The sequence below is a fragment of the Gymnoscopelus braueri genome (genome assembly GCF_963280865.1).
Source record: "Gymnoscopelus braueri genome assembly, chromosome: 23".
Taxonomy (NCBI): Eukaryota; Metazoa; Chordata; class Actinopteri; order Myctophiformes; family Myctophidae; genus Gymnoscopelus; species Gymnoscopelus braueri.
Genome location: NC_137625.1, coordinates 32,486,746 through 32,509,431, shown reverse-complemented (window position 1 = coordinate 32,509,431; position 22,686 = coordinate 32,486,746). Strand labels below are relative to the sequence as shown.

General features: G+C 40.1%; 1 protein-coding gene across 1 annotated transcript in view; it reads right to left on the bottom strand.

The window, feature by feature from the left end:
- LOC308079979 (thyrotropin-releasing hormone-degrading ectoenzyme-like) overlaps positions 1 to 22,399 on the bottom strand; it is a 206,088-nt gene extending 183,689 nt beyond the window's left edge. Inside the window, exons 1-3 of the mRNA XM_080421657.1 lie at positions 22,125 to 22,399; positions 20,507 to 20,750; positions 6,694 to 6,935 (exon numbers count right to left, since the gene is read on the bottom strand). Coding sequence (XP_080277783.1) covers positions 6,694 to 6,935; positions 20,507 to 20,750; positions 22,125 to 22,372 — 734 coding nt within the window. The 5' untranslated portion in view covers positions 22,373 to 22,399. The remainder of the gene's footprint in view (positions 1 to 6,693; positions 6,936 to 20,506; positions 20,751 to 22,124) is intronic.
- Between the last annotated feature and the right edge of the window lie 287 nt (positions 22,400 to 22,686).

Here is a 22,686-nt window from a genome sequence, read left to right as displayed (position 1 = left end):
CACACACACACACACACACACACACACACACACACACACACACACACACACACACACACACACACACACACACACACACACACACACACACACACACACACACACACACACACACACACACAACCAGAGCTGTAATGTAGTATTGATTGGTGACATCTCTTCATCTGAACACAGGATTAGTGATGGAGTGATAAGAGAGAGAACAGAGAGAGAGAATGTGAACGAGGGAAGGTAGAGAGAGAGAAATAAAAGAACGGTAACAATAAGGAAGGAGAGGTGGATCAGGAAGAATGACGAAGACGAGCTGAGAAAGAACGAATGTCATGTTAACTCTGTGTGTGTGTGTGTGTGTGTGTGTGTGTGTGTGTGTGTGTGTGTGTGTGTGTGTGTGTGTGTGTGTGTGTGTGTGTGTGTGTGTGTCCAAAACACCAGTTCGAACCAGCCGACATTAAAGTGTCCTTGAGCAAGACACTGAACACCATCGGTGTGTGAATGTGTGTGCACTGCAGTGGTGTACTGAAATGTTTTACTTATGTAAAAGTATAAATAGGGCAATGTACATATACTCTGTTACAAGTAAAAGTCCGGAATTCAAAATGTACTTGAGTAAAAGTACAAAAGTATTGCCATCAAGATGTACTTTAAGTACCAAATGAAAAAGTGCTCATTATGCAGAATGTCCCATTTCAAGTTTTGATCGCATCGCGACGCATTGTGAGCTTGTAGATCGGCTATTTTCCAATGGCCGAAATGTATGTGTGTGTGTGTGTGTGTGTGTGTGTGTGTGTGTGTGTGTGTGTGTGTGTGTGTGTGTGTGTGTGTGTGTGTGTGTGTGTGTGTGTGTGTGTGTGTGCGCGTGTGCATGGGTTAATGGAATGAATGCGTGTGTGAATGTAATGCAGATTGTAAAGCACTTTGGATAAAGGCTCAATATAAATGCACCATTTACCATTCACCACACATGAGTTGATGTGAGTAAATCAGATTTATTCATTGGATATTTCCAGGGTAATATAATGTGATGTTAACCCGTTAATGAATGAACTGATGCTGTAATATGATGTTAAGCCTGTGTGCCACTTAAACCCTCTCGACCAGGGGTCTTCAAAGTTTTTCAGGCCAGGGACCCCTTAGCTGAGAGAGAGAGATGAAGCAGGGACCCCCCGCCACTACATATTGTATAAAATTGTGTTGCAGACTACATTTTTTCATCGATTTCATAGCTTCATTGACTCTCATCAGTGTTGTGTAAATTCCGTTTTTTGTCTTCATTTCAGACATTTAACCACTTAAAGGGGGGCTACACCAAACCTCTTTGCCGAAAATAGACGATCTACAAGTGTGGGCTTGTAGATCTGCTATTTTCTGCTAATATTCCCCTCAGAATAGGGTTGCTAGGGTTCAAGTGTATAATGTAAAAAAATAAACATCCCATCACACAAAGATTTGGCAGACCCCCTATAGTAACTCTGAGGACCCCCTGCTCTAGACTTAGGCAACTGGACCTGAGTTGCCTTTGTACTTGGACCGTATCTTTCCATCTACAGACTCTACAGTGTCTACTATGTTCCCCCCAGAATATGGACGCCATGGTGTTCAAGTGGCTAAAGGGCAACTTCACCCATTTTCAACCTTAATATAATTGGATTGCTCTTTATAAGACGGCACCATTTATGTACTCTCTGTGTCTCAGAGGAGGGATGTGGACAGTTCCTAAACCTGCCTACCAGTGACATCATCGGTGGGGATGTTTATTTATTTATTATTAATGCAAGAAAACTTGCTTCAATTCAGCATTCAAATTTTCAAGAAATAGAAAGGCTGTAGTTTCTATTAGCTTGGAATCCCCACTGATGATGTCATTGGTAGGCAGGTTTCTGAACTGTCCATAGCATGAAGCCCAGTGAGGACCAATTATATGAAGATAATGCTGAAAATGGGTGGGAGTTAGATCGCGGTTTTAGCCGGGGTTGCCGTGGATAACCGAGGGTTTGGGTGGATTTGGGACAATCAAATATAATTATTAATTAATATTGGATAAACCGTGGGTGAGATATTGGTGGAAAAATACCTTAATGACATCTATCTAATTGGCCTATTATAGCTTTTAAAAAGCACAAAATCTCGCCGTGCGTTTGTAATATTTTAATATTACGTAATTTTCCATCAGGCATAAATTAGCTGCCTAGTACAGGTGCTTTTGCCGGCAAGGGGTCCTTCCACGTTTCAAACAACAACACAGTGGACATATTAGTCCATGAGCCAGACAAGATTTCATTATCGAAAGAGTGGGCAAAACCATACCTATATTAAATTGTTCATAGGGTCAATACGAGTAAATAAATATATGATAACCTCTCCACAGGAGCAGCTTTTTCATGGTTATCACACATTTTGTTATTTTCCCCATACGTACATGACAGGTGAAAAAATTACAAAATTTAAAAAAGAGTTATCATAATGAAACTTCCTGAGTTGATTACTTACATGAAGACAATGATTTATCGTATTACAAGTTTTCTGAAATTGTATATTTAAATATGCAAATTAGGCATTTAGTCCATGAGCCAGAGCCCCAAAATCGAGCCAGATATTGAATATTCCCTCATTAAAAACCTTTGACTCCAACATCTTAACAAAATGAAATAAGTATGTCGACTCTGGCTTTGTCCAATGTTCCAATGTTGATTCTGGAAAGTTATGCAAATTTGGGCATATTTTCTAATGCCTAATTTGCATATTTAAATATACAATTTCAGAAAACTTGTAATACGATAAATCATTGTCTTCATGTAAGTAATCAACTCAGGAAGTTTCATTATGATAACAATTTTTTAAATTTTGTCATTTTTTCACCAGTCATGTACGTATGGGGAAAATAACAAAATGTGTGATAACCATGAAAAAGCTGCTCCTGTGGAAAGGTTATCATATATTTATTTACTCGTATTGACCCTATGAACAATTTAATATAGGTTTGGTTTTGCCCACTCTTTCGATAATCATTGCTCAATTTTGGGGCTCTGGCTCATGGACTATATAAGCAAAGACAGTTTTCGGTCATTACCGTCACTGCAGGCCGTTTGTTTATTCCTCTGTTACCCAGAATTCCATTTGTTTTCACCGGAAGACGGAAGCGTTTCAAAAAGCGTTCTTTTAATTGTTTTATACGATCTGTGGATCGTTTCTCTTAGCCAGTGGAGCTTTAGTTACCGTGAGCTGTGTTTTCTTTTTCTGTTGTTTTTTGATCTTCAAATCATACAATCTTTTAAAATCAGCGTGAGTTTCCCTTTTGTTATTAGCGCGGTAGTTCCTGGCCAAACAGGAAACCGGTGCGGTAGTTCCTGGCCAAACAGGAAACCGGTGCATTTCCGCTTCCGTTTTCCGTCCAGATGACTTCATTTTCGCGGGAAAGACAGGCTACATTTAGTTAAGTACTGCAACTTCAGTGCAATTTTGAGGTATTTGTACTTTACTTGAGTATTTCCAATTTCCAGTACTTTTACTTCTACTCCACTACATCTCAGAGGCAAATATTGTACTTTTACTCCACTACAATTATTTCAAAACTTTATTTACAAGTTACTTTTCAGATATAAATTATGATATTATGAAACATACATTAACCACTTTAGCCCTATTTTATACATAGGCTATTTGAAAATAGCCGATCTACAAGCTCACAACGCGTCGCATCGCGACGCGTTGTGAGCTTGTAGATCTGCTATTTTCAAACATTTTAGTAATTTTACTTTTGGTATACTTTAAGTACCTTGATACCAATTGATACCAATACTTAAGGCGGTTACACACCGGCGAATATGCGAATATACGCAAAATTCGGACTCGTTCCGAATAATTAAAAGACGCTTTTTTCGCTCCGCAAAACTGGTGTGGAAGCTTGCATTGACTTTATAAGGTTTTTAAAAAAAACGTATTATTTGCATGAAAAAAATCGCCCCGGTGTGTAAGGACCTTTAGTATTGATACCAATACTTTTGTACTTTTACTCAAGTAAATTTTGAATTCTGGACTTTTACTTGTAACAGAGTATTTCTATATTTCAGTATTGATACTTTTACTTAAGTACACTGATGAAAAGTTGCGATGTGAGAAAGTGACGGAGGGCTTGCTGTTACCATGGATATGGATGCATACAGTCACTACATCGGTGATCGCGACAGTAGAGAGTGACATGTTTGTACAAGTATACGTATCCATATAGCATCCCATTTGCATCCCTGCGGTGCGGTTGGTGCGGATCTATAAATAGGATGATATAATTAATGCTGTTGGATAACGGAAGGATAATGAACGTGTACACACGGATTAGGGTGACGAAAAAGCCCATCCGTGCATCTAGTGGGAGCGCTCCTTTAATGAACTGATGCTGACATTAAATGTGATGAGCACACGGGGTGAAAATAACCTTGGGTAAGACCCTTTTTTTCCCCACACATCAGAAGTAGGCCGGTCAAGGCATTAAATGCCCCGGGTGAATTATTGTCCCAGTCCAGCCCTGGAATCAATAACGTTATCTTAGCTTAGAAATAAGAAAATGGAACTAGAACAGATTGATAGAGGAAACCGTGTAATTACTCACAGCCAGCTGCACACATACATACATACATTTAAAGCCATGCAGAAACACATCGCCCTCTCGCTGTGTGTGTTGGTGTTTTCACTGTTTGTTTTGGTAGACGGGGACGTTTTTGGGCAAACAAAGCTAGCATAATGTGTTTCTGCAGCTAAACACCACCACACTACTCCAGTGGTGTAGAGTAAAAAAGTACATTTACTCAAGTACTGTACTTAAGTAGGTACAATTTTGAGGTCCTTTTACTTTATTGGACTATTTCCAATTTGCAATATTTTTTACTTCTACACCACTACATCTCAGAGGCAAATGTGGTACTGTACTTTTACTCCACTACATTTATTTGAAAACTTTAGTTACTTTGCAGATATAAATTATTACATTATAAAACATACATTAACCACTTTAGCCCTATTTTATACCTATTTGAAAATAGCCGATCTACAAGCTCACAACGCGCCGCGATGCGACGCGTTGTGAGCTTGTTGATCGGCTATTTTCCAACATTTTAGTACTTTTACTTTTGGTACTTTAAGTACATTTTGATACCGATATTTTTGTACTTTTACTCAAGTAAATTTAGAATTCTGGACTTTTACTTGTAAAAGGGTATGTACATTGCAGTATCGTTATTTTTACTTAAGTAAAACATTTCAGTACTTTTTTCCACCACTGACACACTACTAGAGTGGCTGATAGCTGCTGGTATAGATGGAATGATGTACAGTAACGAATATACCGGGTGCTCTTGTTTTGAGTCTGGTCAAGGTTGAATGCAATGTGCTCACAAAGTCAATTTTGGAGACTCTTGAGTCATAGGCCTAGGGCCCAAACAAATAAAGACAAAGCTAGTGCGGCATGTTGTTGTTATCACTATAGTAACATGATGTTGTTAAAAATAAAACGCCTTTTTCTCTGCTTTCTGTTGTTGTGGGGGAAAACCACTCCTCATTCAACTGCCCATATATATGGAATGGACAATCGTGACTGGCCAATTGTCTTTCTCAGAGTGTACAAGATCCCGCTACGTCTTTTAATATTCTATGATTTTGTGATGATTTGAGTGAAAACGCTCAAACATCGCTGGCACTGCAACTAGACAATGTTTTTATCTGGCGTTGAATGAGTTAAGTGCCATGTTTATTTAAATCATACATGGGCAACTGGCGGCCCGGGGGCCACATGCGGCCCCCACCTTCACTTAATGCGGCCCACAGGTTAATATCGGAATACTGATATATTGATTTCAGCTGTTACAATTCCAAACATGCAAACATGAACCGCTTTAATTACTTCAGGCTATATTATATTAGCTTAATGACTAGTATTACATTTCTATTGTCTTTTTTATGTCCAATGTATTTGTATTTAAGTTCATAAAGTTAACATAAGTATAACTAAATACATTTGAAATTAAATACAAATTTTACTTTTCAGGATTCCAATTCAAAAATAGCACAAAAGAATCTGGATTCCAATTAAAAAATAGCCATGCCTTTTTTTTTTTTACATACTTTTTAATATCAATGTTATATTATCAGCACAACCTTATGTTTTGCCAATTATTTCGCCTCGGCCCACATGTTGAGAAACGCTGGTCTAATATATTGCAGTAATAACTCCAGCGTCAGTAAGATTCCACACATCATTCTGACATGCACGCACACACACACCAACATGATCTCCTGGCAGAGATAATTTGAAAATGAGGCCCAGCATGTGTGAGCAGAGCACACACACACACACGCACACACACACAGTACGTGTCTACACACGCTAGCAGCTCGCTCGCACGCACGCACGCACGCACGCACGCACGCACGCACGCACGCACGCACGCACGCACGCACGCACGCACGCACGCACGCACGCACGCACGCACGCACACGCACACGCACACGCACACGCACACACACACACACACACACACACACACACACAATTCATTTGTTTCTGCCTCTTTTCTTGATCTCTCCATTGTATAGTGTGTGTGTGTGTGTGTGTGTGTGTGTGTGTGTGTGTGTGTGTGTGTGTGTGTGTGTGTGTGTGTGTGTGTGTGTGTGTGTGTGTGTGTGTGTGTGTGTGTGTGTTTGTACCTCTTTTCTCCGTTCATTGTGTATGTGCTCTTGAAGAAGCCCAGCAGCTCGTTCTCGATCACCGCCTCAAAGCTGATGTTGACTCGGTACGCTCTCATTGGACGCAGCTCCCGGTGCAGAACGATCACATGCATCTGATTGGACGGATAGGGGAAGTGGCGCTGGACACGCAGAGCCCCGCCCCCTGCTTTGTTACCGGATCTGCTATTGGTCGAATCCGAGAAGACGGACACGCGCTCGATCTGCGAGAGAGAAAGAGAAATGAGAAATACATATCAGGCAAGGCAACTTTATTTATACGGCACCTTTCATACACCAGCCAACTCAAAGTGCTTTACAGAATAAAAACAAATACAATCAGAGTGCAACAGTGCACTTTAAAAAGACAATGAAAAAGAGATGACATTTAAATTAATAAACGGAAAATAAAATACTAACAAATAAAGGATCATAACGTCGTCGGGAGGAAACCTTGTATGTCCAAAACCGTTCTTTTTATTAATATTATTATTATTAGTATTTAAATGTGAAAATAGCACACACTGGGCTACATTTAACAGCATTTATTACACGGCTTGGTTGAATGGTTGATTCTGATTGGTCAATCTCTGAATTCAGGGGTCTATTATTTTTTTATAATGACCACTGAACTCAATAACAGACTGCTGTCTAATCAAAGACAAAGTGCAGACTATCAATCTGCGTCGCTTGCTTTTGTGCCGTATCCAACATGACAGCTAATGTATGTAAACTTTATTCTATTTCTATTCTATTTTATCAGAATCGGCCTTATTACATCACAGGTTTACAGAAGTAAAAATGTGGGTTTCGTACAAGTTCTATCGTTTTGTTATTTCCATAGACAACACTTCCCGTTGTTTTCCGAGGCGCCCACATTGTAGTACTGGACGGTGGACGCTGTGTATATGCATTTAGAAGTATAATTGTAATGTTTTTGGTTATGGGTTAGGGTTAATATTCAATTAAGATTGTTATGGTCCAGTGAGAGGGATCTAGCTATAAGAATATAAACCTTTAAGATAACCTTTATAAGAAGGGGATCTGACACTGCCAGGCGGCAAGCATGCCGTCTTGAAAATGAAGCCCACAAGGAAGTCGATTAACAGGCTGCAGTTCTCATTAATGGTCTTCAGGGTGTCACAATTTCCCCCCTGCTGGCTACAGAACATTTACCACGGCATTGATTACAATGGGTATTTGACCAGACTTTACACTTGATTTTATTACCTTAGTAAACATTGTCATAAATAGTTCATGAGTTCTGTGAAAAAGCTCGAACGGCCAAGGCTCCAAAAAGTTGACAAGTCCACCAATGCAGGTTTTTGTATTTTATTTACCTCTCCCAAAGTGCAGGGTAATTCACAGTGCAGGCCCGGATAAAAATAATAATCAAAATTAAACACTGGCCAAAACAAAGCTCCAACAAACACTTGACAGCTAGAGAAATGAAACAAACCAGAAACTATAGCAGGGAAAACCTTCTACAAAGGCCCTGGTAGATCTCCCCTGGATGTCTCCACGGCTTGCCTCAAGCCAAACTGAACAGAGACCCTTCTGCAGCATGCATTTTAAGCAGGTGAGGCAAACCATCACATGACCACTAATTGGTAACTCTGTTAACTCAAACAAGGCTACCTAAGGCCCATGAGTTATTTTACACAATTACGTCATAATGAAGTAAGTTAAATATGTTCGTTACAATGTTTCCCAAGGCGCCAATTCATTCCTAGATTATTACGTAACTAAAGCCAAAACATAATACCAACATAAACACACACCCCTCCTCTTCTACAGTGCTTGGCCAATCAACAGGATTACCAGCACTGCAGAGGAGAGACAGGTGACCCCACACACAATTCAACTTCCCCACATAATGTCAATCAATAAACATTTAAAAACCATTTCAGTCATTGATTGTCTTCAGATATATACATAGAAGGACACTAAATAGGCCTACTGTTCCCAGCCGGCTTGCTGGTGAATGCATTGGGAAGTAGCTGTGCACTGTGTGCGCATGCAAAGTTCCTTATTAATGTCTATAGGGCACGGGTTGCCCCTTGACACATTCAGTTGCTATTTTAAAGTCTTCTTTAAATTATCTTGATATGCGTTTTTTTTTATTAAAGGTAGGGTAAGTGATATTTCTTGGTTAAAACAAAAAGTTTTTTTGTTAAAAGGTTAAAGCACTATATTGTGATAGTAATCATTGCTATAGAGTGTTTGTTCAGTAACAGGAGTCTTCCTGTCTCTCCAGCTCTTTAATGAACAGAAAACAAATGTTCAGGTAGGTGACACAATTTCATCCAATCAGGAGAGAGTACCCATTTATCAGCTTATTTTTTACAGTGTTTCAGTTCCAATTTTGTCTGCTCATTTCTTTGTGTCATCACTTCCAATTACACTTGTTTCATCTGTATCCGGACTGAGTTATCTATCCTCATTGGGTAAAATTGGTAACCCGACCTGAAAATGCATTTTCTGTTTAATAAAGACCTGGAGAGAGATGGAGACTCCTGTAACTGAACAAACACTCTGTAGCAATGAGTACCATCAGAATATAGAGCTATTTAACACTTATTTTAACCAAAGAAAATCACTTACCCTACCTTTAATTCTACAATTGACAAATCATTAATAGGTTGCACACAATCATCTATAATTGACAAGAGATTGCACCTATAGTGGTCTTTGTATATCGTGTTTGGTAGAATGTTAAAGTGAGAAGAGGTGGACCACACTAAAGTGCAGTTTATTGTTAGACTGAACGACCCGAGCAGACAGCATGAATGAACGGTCGCTACAGTGTAGCCTATATTTTGCAGGTGCGTTTGGATAATTGATGGTAGATGATGGTCTCTCTATTAGCCTACATTGTGAGTGTGTTCCTTCAGCAGAGAGGCAGAGGCAGAGAGAGCCAGGCAGACATGGCTGGAATCCAGGGCTCAAGAGTTCAAAATATTTAATCCGTATCCGAGGGGATTAGATTTGGATTTTGTGTGTTAAAGGTTATTTGATTAAGAAAACTCATATGTGGGGTTGGAATCCTCATATGTCCAAAACTGTTACTTGTAAGTTGTCAGGCTTCAGATTCAAAAATAGCAAAAATAACAGCTCTACAAGCTCTACAAAACGTATTTTGAGCTTGTAGATGTGCTATTTTTGCGACTTTTATGTGACGCTGTAGTATGACGGAGTAGGGCATTAATTAACGAAACAAACATGAACAAGTTGAAATATGGAGATAGGAGGTTTCTGACCGACAGCGACGGTTTCGTATTGATAAAATGTTTGCTGAGGTATAATTCCTTATCAGATATCAAAGTGACCTAATCTTGTTTTTCTGAACTACCCAACGTTGTAATATGATCCAGTCGGATAGGGATTCCATGTTTTGTATTCTTTGGCCCTGACTACTGTGGTTACTATTCTTTCACTTTGGTCAACTTGTCATTGTTGTAGCTAACATTAATTTGTAAGTGTCACATTTGGTGGTCCTGTGTTCACAGCTCTGGTTTAACACTTACTCACTTACTTACTACACATTTTAAGTAATACTGTATTATGTGGGCTTAAGTGTTTGCTTTAAGTGTTCTTCATTTTATTTTTGCACGAAGAGACACTATCTCATTATGTTCTGTTTCTCATGTTCTGTTTTGTTGAAAGATACAGTCAGTCACTAGGTGTGATAAGCATAAAAATAATTGCCATCCACTTTAAAACCATCTTATTAGTAATAGTGATTGTTGTGAACTACCCGAAACCAAGGGGAGGCTGAGTACTGCTCAGCAGCAGTAATTGCTAGCAGAACGCACTTGTGTTAAACATGTTTGTTTACATGTTTTATGTATAGGCTAGCCTAGCACACTGAGGACGGTTTGTGCATAAACTATTATAATTGGAGCACGGTTCTGGACTTCTATTCATGAATAATCTTCTCAAATTGTCAGTGAAAGCGCTCACCCCATACTGTGACAATTAAGACTTAACTCTGACAAAAGTGAGAAAGTGCACAAACCTTCAACTGAATATGAGCCATGGTCTGCATTATTCATGAAGATCTTAACCCAGTGGTTCTCAACCTGCGGGCCGGGGCCCACTGGTGGGCCGTTAGGATATTGCAAGTGGGCCCCCAAATAATTGGCAAAAAAATATGATATTAATGATAATATAGCATTGACATAAAACAAATAAGAACATAACAAAGCATGTGTTTTCATTGTGATAGTGATGACTAGGAACTTAACTATGTTAGTTCCACTGATCCAAGCAGAAAAACAATCGATTGATTGATCATTAAAATACACCTGCTCTGACAATGCAGGCTGCCGTGTTAAGTGGTCAGATGGGTGAGCCGCAAAGGCTTTCAATATTGTAAAGTGGGCCCTGATCCAGAGAATATTGAAAACCACAGTCATACAACCGAGGATGCTCCGTGCAACTGGTGAATTGAAGGGAATTTCAGACTTGGCTTTAATCCAGTGTGAATGAGCTGGGGAAAAAAAAATAAAAACCCACAGAGCTCAGGGGGGTAATTCATCACAGTTATGAGCTTGTGACTAAATAATAAAACTCCATTGGATCCATTGGAACACAGGTTATTATTTCTATTTTAATTTAATTTCCTGAAAGGCCACAGTTTTGGATATCTAATGTTCATTTTTCAGGAAAAAAAGAAACAAGTTTATTTTTAAAACAAAGCAATAGTGCCTCATCAAAGTTGATATTTTGTTACTTTATAGATTGTCAGATACTTGCATGTGTCATTATATTATCGCCACTTTACCCCAATCCAGCTCTTTAAATATTGCAATAACTTCTGCAAAGAAGGGTTCACAGAGTTGCAGTTTCAGTATAACTAGCGAGAGAAATGAACTAATTTCTTGTCATATTGCTCTCCTCAGAAAACACTACATAGACTTTAGAAATAGAATGAATTGTTTTCATAACATTAGCGTCAGTGCTAAGTTTGATAAACAGGTACACTGCATAGTTACTTTTAACAGACTACGGGGGGAAAAACTGCCTTGTTAAAGTTAGTTTTCATCCGCTCTGAGTCTGCAGCAGCTCTGTCTTTGGGTGCGTTCGGAAATTGCGCACCGGAGCACACTCGCCTATTAGTTTGTATTGGCCAGTGCGCTTAGTGCTGTATTTCCGAACGCTCCCTTTGTGCCACACAGGGGAGAGGGGGTGGAGTTAGCTGGTTTGGTTGACAGTTTGAGGATCCAATTGAGTTAGGAGGTTTTGTCAGAAGCGCTTTTTAATACTTTGCATTGGTTCAATATTGTTTTAACCAACACACAGGGTGTTCAATAGCGTTGATTTATATGAGAAAAAAAAATTAGCTGAAAAATGGAGTTAGATGGTTTCTGCCCGACAATGACGATATACAAGGTTTGTCTGATAGCAATGATTGTTTGAAGTGGGTTGAATGCTGGCCCTGCTCTGGAGCAAGTAAACACACCTTTCAGGGCTATAGCCTCCATTAATACTGTAGTTGAAAAAATATATAACAGTGGCTAAATCGCTAGTGGCTGCAATGGAAACTTTGAGCTTAAAACCTGTATTATGTAAGTTTATTTAGTGAATGAAATGTCATTTTGTCCAATGGTAGAGAGTAAGTACACTAATACAATATAACTGGTCTCTTTGGTCTCCCTGCTCTTCTATAGAGACATTTAGATCCTGGGCCTCGGTTGGACACAACCTTTGACACAATCCTACTTCTATTGACAGAAATATTGACCTGAAGTTCACCAGTTTGTCCCCTGACCAAGCAGGCAGGCTCTATTAGCTCAGTGGTAAACATAGTAATAATAAAATCAGAACCTGCACAGGAGACCAAATATGGGGTAGAACAGGAAAGATACACAGGGTAGCTTTAAATGAGTTTAAATGAGTTGAATAAGTGTGTGTGTGTGTGTGTGTGTGTGTGTGTGTGTGTGTGTGTGTGTGTGTGTGTGTGTGTGTGTGTGTGTGTGTGTGTGTGTGTGTGTGTGTGTGTGTGTGTGTCCTCCCTGAGGCTAACACACTATGTTAGACCTGTGGGAGACAAGGACAGTGTTTTCATCCACTTTAATCTATTTAGTGTTTGCCCTGTACAGTCTAACACACACACACACACACACACACACACACACACACACACACACACACACACACACACACACACACACACACACACACACAGCTTTATGACAGACTGTACCGTCACTCACTAACTTTGAATCAGTAGTGCAATATAGTGTTGGAATACACACCTAGTGTATCTAGTTATTATCTGTGTGTGTTTTAAGGCTTAGCCAGTCCAAAGTACATGTTTCCGAACAAACCTCTGAACCTTGTTCTGACAAAAAAAAACTGTTAAAATATACCATATGCATACTAATGTTGTCATCTTATTGTTTTGTTTTTTTCTGAACTGCTAAAACCTCAAACTCGGCTCGCCAAACCCCCTCTTTTGAAAAAGAAAAAAAGAAAAAAAGAAAAAAAAACTTAAAAGCATTCTCACTCACTAAACACATTTGACAATGTGATGCACTTACGTTGCCAAATGGCCAACACTGACAACAGAAGATCAACCCAAATACAACAGAGTTGTCATTGTTTACAAACAACAACTCCAAATCGCTCCCACAGTTCAGGGTGCACAGTGGGGGTGCAGGTGTGTGCAATGTTGATAGCAAGAATGGATGTAAACAATCCGAGAGCAGGAGGTGGAAGAGAATTCGGTATTGATTTTTTCAGTTGTTTTCTGTCTGAGTGTCAAAAGGCAGTGCATTCTGTCTATGTGGTGATTTGGGACGATGTCAGATTTCAACATGGTGTCATGTTTCCAGTGGTTCACCATCAACCAGCGATTCATAAACGTTTGTCTTCCAACATACAGCTCTTGTCCTCAACCTTGTAGAAGGGTTTTTCTCTGCGTGGCAGCTATAGAGCTATGACCCAAACCCATTATGCCAGGGAATATCGCCATTCACACTGATCACTATAACTATAGTTTTAAAAATGATGTGGATGGACACCAACTATTATGAAAAATACAATGGTGAACGATAACTATAGTTATAGTTATAGTAATAGTTATAGTTATAGTTATAGTTATAGTTATAGTTATAGTTATAGTTATAGTTATAGTTATAGTTATAGTGCTCAGTGTGAACGGCCCTTTACTGGTTGAATTTTTAATTGATCTAACTTTTTTTGGGTGATAATTTAAAGTAATACTAGGTAACTTTTTCAACAAAACTAAAGTTAAATTGTATATCTTTTGTGAGTGGCAAATGTTTCACAACACCCACTCCATGAATTTCCCCCCCGAAAGCCTTTTCTATTATAATTTCTATTGAAAAGTTGGCTCGGTGAGCCTTTCCCGCGAAAATGACGTCATCCGGCTTCCGGTTTCCTGTTTGGCCAGGAACTACCGCACCGGTTTCCTGTTTGGCCAGGAACTACCGCGCTAATAACAAAAAGGAATCTCACGCTGTTTTTAAGAGATTGTACGATTTGAAGATCGAAAAACAACAGAAAAAGAAAACACAGCTCACGGTAACTAAAGCTCCACTGGCTAAGAGAAACGATCCACAGATAGTATAAAACAATTAAAAGAACGCTTTTTGAAACGCTTCCGTCTTCCGGTGAAAACAAATGGAATTCTGGGTAACGGAGGAATAAACGAACGGCTTGCAGTGACGGTAATGACCAGCAGAGGCTGCTAAAAATCGATATTTGTGGACCTGCATTGTATAATAAAAATAAAAAAAAGTGAAAATAGCTAATCTACAACGCGTTACATTGTGACATATTGTGAGCTTTTGGATCTGCTTTGATCGATATTTTTGTTGTGCGACAAAGTATGAAACAAAGCTTAAGTGGTTAATCGATTCCTTGATACATAAAACATTTTTACAAATATGAAAAAGCACTTCTCGATTATTTGATTAATCAAAAAAAGCAATAGATAGAATAATCGCTAAGAAAATAAATGATAGTTGCAGCCCTACTGTGGTTACATAAGTGTGGAACTTGTTTTTTTTTCTCCCCCGTTTCCTGTGGCATGAACCAACACAAAGACCTGATGCTGAGGCTCTCATTGACTGTGATTTAGCAATGGCACAAAATGAACTGTTCTGTAAAGTGCTTTTCATTTAGAGTTTACTTGTTTTTATGAATGTACTGGATATACAGACAATACTGTGGACGTATTGTAGTGTCTAATGAATATGCTAGTGTTTTCATATTAACTGGCTGGGATCTGAAAGCATTGTTTGATTGTGTGCATTGATTTTGACAGAGTCAGGGGTTTTGAAGAATGTAGTTTGAAGACTTTATTTTGTGTTTACAATAATCACTGTGATCGAAAAACTAATCTACGAGATTTGATTGTCAGCCAGTTCAGACTTTAAAGGTAGTGTTTAAATTATATTTTTGTGTTAACCCATTAAAACCGGGAAAGCAGACCTCTTTGTCCTTACTATTGCCAAAATGTTATTTTTACTGTCTGCAAAAAAAGTAAAAAAGAGATTTGATCAAAACTATAAAAAGTAAAAAAAAAAAAAAGTTAAAGCTCTATATTCTGATGCTAATCGTTGAGTGTTTGTTCAGGGGTCTCCTCGTCTCTCCAGCTTTTTGATAAATAGACACATTTTTTAGAAAATTCTTTGAAGATGTTTTTGAAAATAGCAGATCAGAAAGCTCAACAACACGTTGCACCGCGAAACGTTGTGAGCTTTTGATCGGCTATTTTCAAATAGCCAACTGCCCACAAAAAGTTTGGAAAGTTAACTTCAGTCGATTATTTCTCCCATTTAATAATACACATTTTTTATTTTTGTCATATCTGGCCGTGCAACTTTTGTTTACGAAGGCTAAAAACCAAACAGAAATGTAATTTATTCATGATGTTCCAATAATTTTCAACGACAGAAGCACAATTAAATCGTTAATCTCAATTATTTGAGTGACAATTAATCGTCAACTTAAATGTGTAATCGTGACAGCCCTAGGCGTGCCGTGAGTCCAGACCTCAACCCAATTGAACACTTGTTGTGGGATCAGCTTGGGTGTGCTGTACATGCTGGAGTGACCAACAGACAAACAGTTGGCTGACTTGCAACAAATCCTGGTTGAGGAATGGGATCCCACAGCAAAATGTGGCTAAGTGGTGTAAAAATGGCCAATATGTGTTGTTTTTTCCTCATTACTGTGGTAGAGTGCAATCATCCAATCCACCAAGCAACTCAAAACAAAGGGCGAATACCAGCAATATTGCAGGGGATTTTGGCTAAACAAATCGGGGCGCTACCCACACGTTTAGCTGTGTTGCTCATTCCACAAAATGCCCAATCCTTTCCTTACAAGTTGTACCTTGTTGTAAAGGTGACTAATCAACAATAACAAATGATATAAAACACAATACCAATTGGTATTATTAAAGGGGGTGAAATAATCCACTGAAGTTAACATTCCAAACCTTTTGTGGCCAGTTTATATAGGTTTACAGTTGTTAAACTGATGTTGATGCTATATTAACTCATTTTGCCAACCCCCGCCAAGGACCCCTGGGAAACCCAGTTTGAGAACCCCTATTCCATTCTATTCTAACATTATTACTGTGTGCATACCTTAAAGGACCCGATAGGCTTGCAGTTCGTTCACACACACACACACACACACACACACACACACACACACACACACACACACAAACGCACGCACACGCACACGCACACGCACACGCACACGCACACGCACACGCACACGCACACGCACGCACACGCACACAGTGCAGCCACGCACACAGTGCAGCCAGGCTGAGGGCTAATTTAACTGGGTTTAGGCCAACAAGATAAATCTAGCGTTCTCGTATTTGACTGACGGGGGCTGAGGCTTCCCTCCCGCTCCAGCCTTAACCAGTTTGGCTGAAACAGCAACTTTCAGCGGCTAATTAACCTTGTTAAAGAAATCTCTCTGCCTGCTTCAGGAGAGAAATAAACTCCATGAAACTACAGGGTGTTTTAAGCTAATATACACACTAACACACAGTACACACTAACCACACACACGCACGCACACACACGCACACATGCACGCGCGTACACACACACACACACACACACACACACACACACACACACACACACACACACACACACACACACACACACACACACTTATTGAGTGGACACCTTCTGTCACAAACCACAAGCCAAGCCAGAAACATTGGCGTAGTCATGTACTCAGACCTGAATTTGAACAGCCACATTAAAACAATTACAAAGCCAGCCTGCTGTTTTAACTTCCTTTTTGTCTTCCTCTTTTACGGAATCCAAATGTCCTTTTGTAATGTGTTTCCCGTAATTGCTTAATATTTTATGTAAAGCACATTGAATTGCCTTGTTGTTGAAATGTGCTGCGAATAAACTTGCCTTGCCTACCAGAGATGGGAGGTGTTCTAGCAGCTATCCTACTGTCTGTCTCTCCTACACTGTCTACACTGTTGTGATAAGAGAAGGTTACCCAATGGAATACAAGCACCTTATAGGACTACTAATCATTATGTGTTTCCTGCACTATCTGTAGCGACTGCACCTCTGACATAGACCTATTGTTCATATAAACAGAGCTACTGCCTTTAAACACATTTGAAAAGTGAGGCTTTTTGTATACCATTTTAACTTGTTTTGGGAAGAATGCTACTAAGAAAAAAGTCCCAAAAGTCAATGCAAATCCTGAAAGATTGCTGCTATTTGTTTCAAAAAGCTTTATAGAGCGTGCCAACGTGTCGTCACCACGGGGGGCGTGGCATTGGGCGTGGCATTGGGCAATGATAAGTCAACCTGGTTTTTACCCCTCAAAGATGTCCGCCGCTACCAAAAGACACTTGTTGATGCCCCCTTCAGGAATTTTGGCACGCTCTATACAAAGCTAATCCTTGCCAATTGTCTAACTTTTGCTTGTAAAAGAGTATTTCTACATTGCAGCATTGATACTTTTACTTAAAGGGGAATACCACTCATTTAACATTGAACTATGTCTTTGAGGGCAGATTCAGACTGGGTCCGATTGATTCGAACCGTTCCCGAGTACGATTGGCCTCTCCTAGCTGGCCAGCATTCACATTGGCCAAAATTCTTCCGTACTCGAGTACAACTAATTTAACAGTAATGGTAAATATGTGCCTCATGGGGGCGCTGTTGACTATGGGGCTTTGGGAGATAGAGAATGTCATTCACAGAAGAAGAGTCACTTGTCAGAGTTTAAAGTGAATAATAAAGTTTGACTGTGTTCCTGAAGTTGTCTTGAGTTATACAGTAATAATAACAGAACAACAATACGCAACCAAAGCAGTGTGTGCGTTGTGCTTTGAAACCTCAAAATGTAACATCGTCTCTCGCGTCTCTGTTATTATCAATATGATCGTGACGTCACTGATGCATCCTTGGTATTTTAGCAGTGACGTCACGGACTAATCCTTGGTATATTTATCCTTATATACACGTTCGTTACACATGTGTTTTTGTCTCCGCCGAAGGTGGAGAATATGTTTTCGCTTTGTGTGAGCAAACATTGTTAGCCAAGCTAACATTGGGCAAGCTCCACGTGACACGTGTCAATTTGTTGACACCAATGCCTCTGATTGGCTAGAGGGACGCGTGACGAAATAAAATTCTATAAATAGGTGTGTCACTTCAAAAAGCTTCTACTTTTTGAAGTGAGGTAAAACAGGATCAATCAGACTTGATTGGAACAGTACCTTCAGTAAGTCCAAGTCACCCGTCTGTGCGTGTGTGTTTCCCTCTGAGAACACCTAACATTGGTCAAGCAAAGGCGCAGAAGGCCAAAGCTAAGAAAGCATACTCATCTACAATTGTAACGTAGAAGAGGACTAGAGTTGAAATGATCCCACAACAAAGCCGAACTCTTAATACGTGTCAATATGTTGACATCAATGTCTCTGATTGGCTAGAGGGACGCATGACGAAATACAATCCTATAATAAAAAGGTGTGTCACTTCAAAAAGCCATTTACATTTTGAAGCGAGGTAAGACAGGATCAATCAGTCTTGATTGGAACAGTATCTTCTAGTCCAAATCACCCGTCCGTGCGTGTGTGTGTCCCTTTGAGAACACCTGACATTGGTCAAGCAAAGGCGCAGAAGGCCAAAGCTAAGAAAGCATACTCATCTACAACAGTAACACAGAAGAGGACTAGAGTTGAATTGATCCCACAACAAGACCGAAATCTTAATACGTATTAATATGTTGACACCAATGCCTTTGATTGGCTAGAGGAATGCATGACGAAATACAATTCTATAAATAGGTGTGTCACTTCAAAAAAACGTTTACGTTTTTGAAGCGAGGTAAGACAGGATCAATCAGTCTTGATTGGAACAGTATCTTCTAGTCCAAATCACCCGTCCGTGCGTGTGTGTGTCCCTCTGAGAACACCTAACATTGGTCAAACAAAGGCGCAGAAGGCCAAAGCTGATCAAACACACCAATCAACTGCTGAAACTGTTCAAGACAATGAAGATGAAGAAGACAGACAAGTATTTGAACAAACCAGTCAATTATGACGACTCCCATATGATAGATTGCTTCAATGTAAACAGAGCATTGCGTCAATTAAACAGAGCTAAGAATCATAAAGAAAGAATGAAATTAATCAGAGACAAAAAATCGCTAAATGACAAAAGACGAAGACTAGCCATGAATGCTTACAATATGACACAGCAAAGATTGCTACAATCTCTGGAAGAAAAAGTAGAAGAGTCTGAAGAGAACATCGAAAGGAAAAAAAGGAACTGGTCAGAGTATTTAAATAATGAAAGACAACATCAACAAGCACATAACACGAGTAAGAAGAAACGATACAGATCACAAGAATTAGAAGTTAATGAAGCTGCTCTCGCATTCTTAAAGAAGATGTCCGAAAGTGGACCCAATTATGTCTGTGGTTCCTGTGAACGAATGCTCTACAGAGAATCAGTGGCAGAGTTTAAACCTGGAAATTATACAGGAACGATAGATATTGTAAGTCTCCTACACCTTTTTATTTAACTACAGTATATATCTTTTACTCTACTGTATCTCATTAGTTATTGCTATGATAATATAATTGCTATAGTCTGCTGGCGGAGACTTGTGCTCCGAGGAGCACATTTTCTAGTTTATTTATGTTTTTCCACGGCTTGCGCTACTCAAACACTAGCAGGATTATTATGTATTGTCAACATTCAAGTAGAACTATGAGAAGGTATAACCCAGCTAAAATAATGTGTCATTATAAAATATATAAATGATATATGATTAGCAGTCCACTTCCTCCTGTCGGTACGGATGGTTTCACACTGCCGCGTTCCGTTCCCGAGTCCGCAGCAATCGGACCCGAGACTGCCTCCCCAGGTGGTTTCGGGTACGGTACGGTGATGCGTTACGGGGAACGGTACGCTACGTTCACACTACCACAACATCTGCCATGTGGTCCGGGGTGCGCACCCGGGACCATAGTCTGAATCCGCCCTAATACACCATGTGGAAATAAGAAAAAAGTCCCCCCCGCCTTCTATGTTGCCTAGAACTGGATAATTGATTGAGGTCATGTGATCAGTGACATACGCAAGGTGTACTTTTGGCTGAGGGGGCAGAGCTAAAAGTACACCCTGCGTATGTCACTGATCACATGACCTCAATAAAAAAATAGTTCATGTTCAATGTTGAAAATGAGTGGTATTTCCCTTTAAGTAAAAAACAAATATGAGTTATTTTTCCACCTGGAATGTCTCACCTCCAGTTTGTCCGCATGAAGCACGATGTACTTGGTGGCGTTGACACACTCCAGCTGGATGCTGACTTCTCCGGAGAAGGTGAAGTTGTCCATGTAGACGCTCAGCCTCAGGTCGTAATGCCTGGGCCTCACGCTGCCCGGCAGCCTGGACGACGTCCTCCACGTCTCCCCCGCCCCCTCGTCTCCCCCTCTGTCTCCTCCTCTCTCCCCGATCCTCTCCTCGCGACTCCCGTTGGACCTCCCGCTGCATAGGCAAAACAATTTCGACGTGAATAAAAGTAATAGATTTTCATCAACCTTGACCGGGAACGCATCTGTGTCATTTTAGATTTATTTGGCTATTAAAAAATAGCAGATATACAAGCTCATAGGGCAGAGTGCAAAGATTTGTGCAAATCTTTGAATATATGTATTTTTAAGCGAACATTTGTAACTCAAATCTTTGCTTCTTGGGATTCTACAAATGTCTTCTAAATCCTAACAGTTTTTTTTTACGTATGTTGCTATATATATCAATCAGCCAAGTCTTCTGGTGCTCAAACCTTTTCATGTCAAGGACCCCCACAATTATATGTATTTGGCCGCGGACCCCCATCTCAAAATATTTAGTTACAGGGACCTCCAGAAGTAAAGATTTGAGTTACAAATGTTCGCTTTAAATATATATATATATATATTCAAAGATTTTCAAAAATGTACAAGCTCATCTACAAGCTTGTAGATCTGCTATTTTTGAATAGCCAAAGAAATAAAGAAATTACACATGTTATGCATTCCCGGTCTTAATGGGTTAAGTAGCCAAACTACAAGCTCAAAGCTCATCACGATGCCTCGTGTTCCGAGCTTGTAGCTCGGCTAGTTAAGCTGTTATGAAATAGGGCGTGATTAATCAAAATGTATTTTATTTTTTGTGCTTTTGACCTCCTTTTCTCCCCAATTTAGTCATTTTGGCCACTTGATTCCTTCCCACACACGTTTGTTATGTGTGTTGTCACTGCTGTTGTATCCTACTGACCTGCCAGTGAGGAGCCCCCACCGGGAGGACGTAGAGTCGTACTCCTCCCGCCCAACACTCCCTGCTGACAGGTGCCGCCCCAGCAGCCCGTAGGAATAAATGCAGTGATATCACCCTCCCCTGACCACGGCCCACAGGAGGCCAACCGCTGACTAATGGCACCTTTTAAATTCATGTGCTTTTTGTCTGCAAACTTCTAAATAAAGTATTCAATCAATCAATCAATCAATCAATCAGCCAAGTCTTCTGATATTATTTAAATCAGTACTTCTCAAACCTTTCCGTGCCAAATTGATATACGTTTGGCCTTCTGAAAATGGTTTGTGCCAGGGACCCCCAGAAGAGAAGATTTGTGTAATTTGTTTTCAAAAGGATTCAAAAGTTTCCAGATATCTTAAAAACAAATAAAAAAATATAAAAAAATAGCAGATGCACAAGCTCGCACTGTGAGCTTGTAGATCTGCAATTTTTGAATAGCTAACATATAAATGGGAAAAAGTGGTTAAAAGAAATTACAAATTTTGCTGGTGGGGTCTGGGGACCGTGGGGTCCCCAGACCCCACTTTGAGAACCACTGATTTAAATGGCGAATCAGCCCCTCACCTGCCCGCCGGTCCTCCTCGTTGCGCGTCGGGACACTCGTCGAAGCGCGTCCCCAGAGCCACGGCCACCGCCGTGACGATGACCAGCGTCACGATGGACACAGCGAACGCCAGGACCATGCGCTTGTGCACCGTCATGGTGCCGCGGTCTGCGGTTCGAGTCCGAGGAGGAGGGGCCACCACCGACGACTCGCTGGCCCACTGGTCGGACTGGACGGACACCCCGCCCCCCCGGCCGCCGTTCCTCATGGTCCTAGTGCTGCTGGCGCTCCTGCAGATCTCTGTCCCACATCACATGACCATGGATTTGTAAAAAAATTGTCTACAACGCGATGCGTTGACAGCTTGTAGATCTGCTATTTTCCATGCAAGAGTTTTAAGTGATTAAGATTTTCTAAAATAGAAAATTCCAAAATAGCAGATGTACAAGCAGATACAATACATTTGAAAGATTTTCCAAAAAAAATAAAATTCCAAAATAGCAGATACAAACTCATCAGATGCAATAGATTACCCCTGTAGTCTTAGAGAACTGGACTTGAGTTACAACTGTACTTTGACCA